General features: G+C 37.6%; 1 protein-coding gene across 1 annotated transcript; it reads left to right on the top strand.

The window, feature by feature from the left end:
• Positions 1 to 6,100: 6,100 nt before the first annotated feature.
• Positions 6,101 to 6,668, top strand: LOC107780711 (uncharacterized). Its single transcript, XM_075223893.1, has 2 exons — positions 6,101 to 6,238; positions 6,375 to 6,668. The coding sequence occupies exons 1-2, from the start codon at positions 6,101 to 6,103 to the stop codon at positions 6,666 to 6,668; spliced, it is 432 nt and encodes a 143-aa protein (XP_075079994.1).
• The last annotated feature ends 722 nt before the right edge of the window (positions 6,669 to 7,390 follow it).

Below are 7,390 nucleotides of genomic sequence, written 5' to 3' on the forward strand. Positions count from 1 at the left end.
CTTTCTATCCTTAATTCTTTTCTCTCTTCTATTGTTTAAACTTGTTTATTTTTTAGTTCTCTGTTCCAATATCTAGTTCTTCTTTGATTTCGTGGTCACACTGTAGGTATGGCAGATATAATCCTGGTTAACAACAGGTTTACAGTATCTGCTTTTTCAAATACCTTCAAGAATCTAGATACACGTGGAATTAAACTAGTTGTGTTGTAGTCAATGTGGATCAGTTTCAGAAGCCTAATGCTCCCAAGTAACAACTCATCTGTAAGATACTAATACAACTTTAATTGTGCACTTTGTTTTAGGTTGAATTTCCTATCCATCCATTGATTTGAGAGGATAAAGAATGTAGAACTGGCAATATCTGCCTTTGCAATGCTTGAGACCAATCAGGATCAACTTTTAAATAGGAATGGTGTTTTCCTCGACTATTGCAGGCAAGTTCAGCTTATTTCTTCCCTAGTCCATTTGTATGATTGAGTTGCATTATCAAAAGACCGAGCACGTGCAAATCCCCAGCAAAATGGTGGATTTCAACCTCAATTTTTTTTTAACTCTTGACTCTAGGCTCTAGGTATCTGGAGTTTGTGCAGAGTTGATAACATGATGTCAATTTGTATATTGATACATGATATATTCTCATCGTATAAAATAAGGATACGTAGAAGTGCTCGCAATCTATTTAGAATGGGAACTTTAACTGAAGGAAAGTCAACATTGACATCTGATCAGGGATAATCTGCTGTTGAAGTTGATGTAGGGAAGTTCCTCGTGATATTTGTCTCCATTGGAGGATAAGGCTCACTTCTCTCTGTTGGGATAAAAAATAATATATCCCACCCTGTAATAATATCCACGACAAATAATAATAAGACAAGAGAGTAACAATGACACCAACTCTTTTAATGAGGTAAAATACAATACTCGAGCGGAGCAATATAACCACTATAATATTACAACTTGGTAGTGTCAAGAGACTACTATAATTTTGAAAGAAATAACACTCTTTATTTAAAGACACCTCACTACAATATTACTACCACTCACTATTTAACTCATAGACAATATTTTGTGGATTACTCTCACTGCTTTGCTTTCTGCTTAGCTTCTCTCATTTTTTTAGTGTGTCTGGACTGAGAGAATGAGGCTGCTATTTATAGCCATCATTGCTGCCCAAGAAACCAATCAGATAAATTGGTTCATTGCGATTTGCAATTGCAAACCACTGGCGCCCACAATTTTGTTTTTCTCCCCGTCAATCACTCTTCTTTATTTTTCTATTATTCAATGTAGTAGGTGAGGTATGGACCCCACAAATATCTCCCTTAATTTTGATTTTTCTTCTTCAGACCAAGTCTTATTCTCAATCTTTGAAAATCTTCAAACTTGAGAGGCTTTGTAAAAATGTCTGCAACTTGATCATGAGACTTCACATATTTGAGCTCGACTTCCTTCGTGGAAATGCACTCTCTGATGAAATGATACCTTGTATCTATATGCTTGCTTCGATCATGATACACCAGATTCTTGGCAAGTGCCTGCGCAGATTTGTTATCAATACAAATCTCTGTAGCCTCAATTTGTGGCAAATTGAGATCCTTCAGTAATCTTCTTAGCCAAATAGCATGACAGGTACATGATGTTGCTGATATATATTCCGCTTCACAAGTCGAGAGAGTAACTATGGACTGTTTCTTTGAACTCCAAGAAATAACAGAATCACCAAAGAAAAATACAAAACCAGTTATACTTTTTCTATCATCAATATCTTCCGCATAATCACTATCACAATATATCACAAGGTTAAAATCATTAGAAGAAGAATAAAATAACCCAAAGCCGATCGTACCTTTTAGGTAACGAAGAATTCTTCTAGTGAGCTTCAAGTGAGTTGAGGTAGCAGCTTCCATGAACCGGCTTACTACTCCAACTACAAAGAATATATCTGGCCTGGTACAAGTCAAGTACCTCAAACTTCCCACTAGACTTTTGAAAAATGTGGGATCCAATTTTTCTCCTTCATCAAACTTGGACAATTTTGTTCCACTTTCCATCGGTGTGTCTACGGGGTTGCAATCGAGCATGTTGAACTTCTTCAATATCTCTTTTGTATAGCTTTCCTGAGAGATAAAAATTCCATCCTCCATCTGCTTTACTTCTAGGCCCAGGTTATATGACATGGGCCCTACGTCTGTCATCTAGAACTTATGGGATATATCTTTCTTGAAATATTCAAACAAACTTGGGTTATTACCCGTGAAAATAAGATCATCAACATAAAGACAAACAAGCAAGATATCTCCATTAGTATGAACTTTAAGATAGAGCATATTCATGGAGATAACGAGTAAAACCATTGTCTTGAAAATACTTGTCAATGCAACTATTCCATGCTCGCGGGGCTTGCTTTAATCCATATAAAACTTTCTTCAATCGCAACACTTTATCTTCATGATTTTTGACCATGAAGTCCAATGGTTGTTCAACATAGACTTCTTCTTCAAGATAGGCATTCAAGAAGGCTGACTTGACATCTAGTTGATGAATCTTCCACTTCATTTGGGCCGCCAAAGAGATCAGCAAACAAATAGTCTCCATGCGGGCGACAGGTGCATAGACTTCTTCATAGTCAATGCCTTGCCTTTGCTTGTAGCCTTTAGCCACAAGTCGTGCCTTGTATTTCTCCACATCTCTATCAGCATTCTTCTTTATTTTGTATACCCATTTCACTCCAATTGCTCGATGACCCTTGGGAAGAGTTGTTAACTCCCAAGTGTTGTTCTTCTCAATTGACTTGATCTCCTCCTCCATGGCTTGTCTCCACCTTTTGTTTGTAACAACTTCATCAAAGTTCATTGGTTCACTGTCAGCAAAGAGACAACATAAAAATCAAAATTAGTAACTTCTTCTTTGTCGTCATAGAGCTCTTGAATGCTCCTTGTCCTTTGCAGCTGTTCATTTGAACTTTCTTGAGAAGAGAAAGATGCAACATTTGTTGGAGAAGGGGGTGGAGTTGTGTCCTGTGCAGGTTCCACGGTCTCTGGTTCTTCTTCATCACCAAAGTATGGAAGAAAATCATATGAAGTTTCTTCCTCAGCTTCCCAATTCCATGCCAATGCCTCATCAAATTCAACATCGCGACTTGCCACCACCTTGCCGCTGCTTGGGTTGTATAACTTGTAGCCTTTTAAACTCGCATCATAGACAACAAGCACATATTTGACACTTCGATCGTCAAGCTTCGCTCTCCCTTGATGTGGCACATGAGCATAGGCTATGCTCCCAAAGATTCTCAAGTTCTTGACACTTGGCTTTCTTCCACTCCATGCTTCTTGAAGGGTTGGATCTCTAACGTTCCTTGTTGAAGACCTGTTGTTATAAACTGCACAAGAAACAACTTCGGCCCAAAATTCCTTGGGCATGCTTTTAGCTTTCAACATACATCTAGCCATATTAAGAATCGTTCTATTCTTTCTCTCTGCAACTCCATTTTGTTAGAGTGAATAAGGTACTGTTAGAGGGCGACGAATTCCATGAGACTGACAGAAATCATTAATTTCTTTTGAAGTGAATTCGCCTCCTCTATCGGACCTTAAAGCTTTAATTTCATGGACACTTTCTTTCTCCACAAGTACTTTACAAATTTTAAAAGCAGCAAAAGCTTCAAATTTTTGGTTCAAGAAATAAACCCAAGTCTTTCTACTAAAGTAATCAATGAAAAGCAGGAAGTATTTACTTTTACCAAAGGAAGCTGGATTTATTGGTCCACACACATTAGTGTGAACAAGCTGGAGCAGCTTAGTTGATCTTGACATGGCCTCCTTTGGAAAACTCCTCCTTGCATGTTTTCCTAGAAGACAAGCTTCACACAATTGGTTGGGATGGTTGATTGATGGTATCCCATGCACCATATTCTTTTCTCCCATTGATTTGAGTGCTTCAAAATTCAAGTGCCCAAATCGCATGTGCCAACACCATGATTCATCTTGCACATTAGCCTTCAAACACTTTGCATCAATTGTTTTAAGATTTAGAGAAAACAATCTATTCTTTGCCATATGCACTTTAGCCATTAGAATTCCACTTGAATCTCTAAGCCAAAGATGTATATTTTTTTGTGGATGTTATATTCCTTTTCAAGAAGTTGGCCCAAACTCAAAATATTACTTTTTAATTTTGGCACATAATAAACATCTTGAATTAACTTGTGACTACCATCTTTACAGGAGATTAAAATCGTATTATCCCTTCGATTGGAATCTGAGGTATCTCCAAAGGACACATTGCCTCTCACCATTTTATTGATCTCCACAAACTTCTCTTTGCATCCACACATATGATTTCTTGCTCCATTGTCCAAATACCACGAGTTGCAATCATCTCTGTCTTCTTCCTTGAGTGTCATCAACAACGTTGACTCATCTTCTTCTTTCTTGTCGTCAACAAGGTTAGTTTTTCTTTGACATTGCTACGACATTCCCAAGAGTAATGGCCAAATTTATGGTAATTATAACACTCAATTTTTGATTTGTCGTACCTTTGTCCATTATTTTCTTGGTTGTAGCCACGTCCTCTTCCTCCTTTATGTCCACGACCATGACCTCTGAATGTTTGGTGGATTTTAACTTCAACAATGAAGTTGTTACCATTACTTCTTCCTCTTCCATGACCGCCACAACCTCTTCCTCGTCCGTTTCCTCGATAGCTTGATACACCTCCATAATCCTTGAAGGATGCCTGAGTTTTAAGAAGTTGCTCCAATGACACTTCTTGTCTCTTTTTGATCTTTTCTTCGTGGGCCTGTAAAGAACCCTTCAATTTCTCCACCGTCATAGAGTCTAAATCTTTTGACTCTTCAATATCACACACCACAAAATCAAGTTTAGGTATTAAAGTGCGAAGGATCTTTTCTACCACACGGACATCTTCTATGTCCTCCCCGTATCTTCTTAGTTGATTTACAATAGCCTTCACTTTTAAAAATAATCCGAGATGCATTCGGATTCTTTCATTTTTAAAACTTTAAAATCAGCCCTTAGAGTTTGAAGTTTTACTTTTTTCACTTTGTCAACTCCTTGAAGAGAATTTTGTAAAATCCCCCAAGCTTCCTTTGAGGTGGTAGCATCTGCCACCTTCTCAAACATGGCATTATCCAAACATTGGTGGAGGAGCGTGAGGGCTTGTTGATCCTTCTTCCTTGTCTTTGCCAAGACCTCTTTTTTATTTTGAGGCAGAGCTTCCTCATTATTGGGTTTTGCATACCCTCTATCTACGATTTCCCACACATTCTGAGAGCCAAGAATGACTTTCATATGTAGACACCATTTCTTATAATTATCTTTTGTAAGACGGGGGTACTGAAAAGACAACGAACCATTATTCGCCATGGCTCTGATACCATGTTGTTGGGATAAAAAATAATATATCCCGCCCAGGAATAATATCCACGACAAATAATAATAATACAAGAGAATAACAACGACACCAACTCTTTTAATAGGGTAAAATACAATACCCGAGTGGAACAATATAATCACTATAATATTACAACTTGGTAGTGTCAAGAGGCTACTATAATTTTGAAAGAAATAACACTCTTTATTTAAAGGCACCTCACTACAATATTACTACTACTCACTGTTTATCTCACAGACAACAATTTGTGGATTACTCTCACTGCTTTACTTTCTGCTTAGCTTCCCTCGTTTTTTGGTGTGTCTGAATTGAGAGAATGAGGCTGCTATTTATAGCCATCATTGTTGCCCAAGAAACCAATCAGATAAATTGGTTCATTGCGATTTGCAATTGCAAACCACTGGCGCCCACAGTTTTGTTTTTCTCCCTATCAATTACTCCCCTTTTTTTTATTCAATATAGTAGGTGAGGTATTGACCCCACACTCTCTATTAGAAGTTCCTAAATTTCTTTGTTGCATTCGAAATAGGTCCTTAACACCTTATATAGATGTCTTTGTAAAATGTTGCTTTAGCAGTACAAAATAACTTTTATGCTCAAATTTATTCTTCATGTTAAAGGTAACAGGAATGTTGCTACTTTTTATTTTTTTATTTTAGGCGGCTTTGATAATAACTTTAGAGAGAACATGGAGTACCTGGATGAACTAAAAAGGTTGGTTGAAAGAAAAGGTGTTACTGATCTTATCAGGTTCATTATGTCTTGCTCTACTGCTGAAAGAAATGAACTCCTTGCCCAATGCCTATGTGTTCTTTATACACCAAAGGTGTGGCTGAATTTGAAACCTCTTAAATGAATAACTCAAACATTCATTTCTAGAGAGAGAAAAGATTCGTTGGTTAGGATGACATTGTTATTATTTTTGGTTTAAATTCTCTAACTTTTTCTTTCTTTGAAACTAGGATGAGCATTTTGGTATTGTTCCATTGGAAGCAATGACAGCCTATAAACCTGTTATTGCATGCAACAGTGGTGGCCCGGTAGAGATAGTAAAGAATAGTGTGACAGGCTTCCTCTGTGACCCTAACCCACAAAAGTTCTCTTTAGCAATGACTAAGCTCATTTTGGATCCTCATATGGCAGAAAATATGGGGCAAGATGCCCGTCGACATGTCACTGAGTCATTCTCTACCAAGATATTTGGCCAGCATCTGAATCGGTATCTCATTGATGTTGCTCGAGGTAAGGATGAATAACATCCTCTTGATTTTTGTTATCTCAGACCCAGTGGATCTCTGAGGATGTGATTTGTGGTTCGGTCAACTCCTCAGGGTAATATACCCATACGGATTAATCGGACGCTTCTCTGCCCCATTGGGGTAGGGGTAAGGTCTGTGTATACACTACCCTCCTCAGACCCCACTTTGTGGGATTTTATTGGGTCGTTGTTGTTAGATTAATCAGACGCCATTTCCTTCTCCATCAGTGAAACTAAGGGCCAATAATAATTATTTTAACTCTCAATCTTGGTTTATTAGCCATACAAACAAAAAAGTAATATTACTTGTGTGGGGTCCATCCCATAAATTAAGGAAGACTTTTCTTCCTTTGTTGGTTTTTCAAAATTGGCATCAACTTTTTCTTCTGCATAGTCAAAAAGGGTAGGATGCAGAAGAAAAATGTCAAGTGTAGTAGGCGAGGCTCTGCCTATAAAAGGAGAGCTTTGGCTCTCATTTCTACATAGCAAAAATCTCAGATAATACATCTGAGTGAGAGAGAGAGAGAAAGAAAGAGAGCAAGATATTCCATAGACTATAAGAAAATAGTCAGTGAAGAAAAATAGAGTATGAGAGATATTGTAGTGAGGTGGAAAAAGCAAAAGAGTGTCTTTTCTTTTGAGTGTGTAGTGGTCTTAGGAGTATTTGTACTCATTACTACACAATGTAAAATTCCTTGCTATAGTGATATCAGTCGCTCT

This window comes from Nicotiana tabacum, chromosome 10 (genome assembly GCF_000715075.1).
Source record: "Nicotiana tabacum cultivar K326 chromosome 10, ASM71507v2, whole genome shotgun sequence".
NCBI lineage: Eukaryota > Viridiplantae > Streptophyta > Magnoliopsida > Solanales > Solanaceae > Nicotiana > Nicotiana tabacum.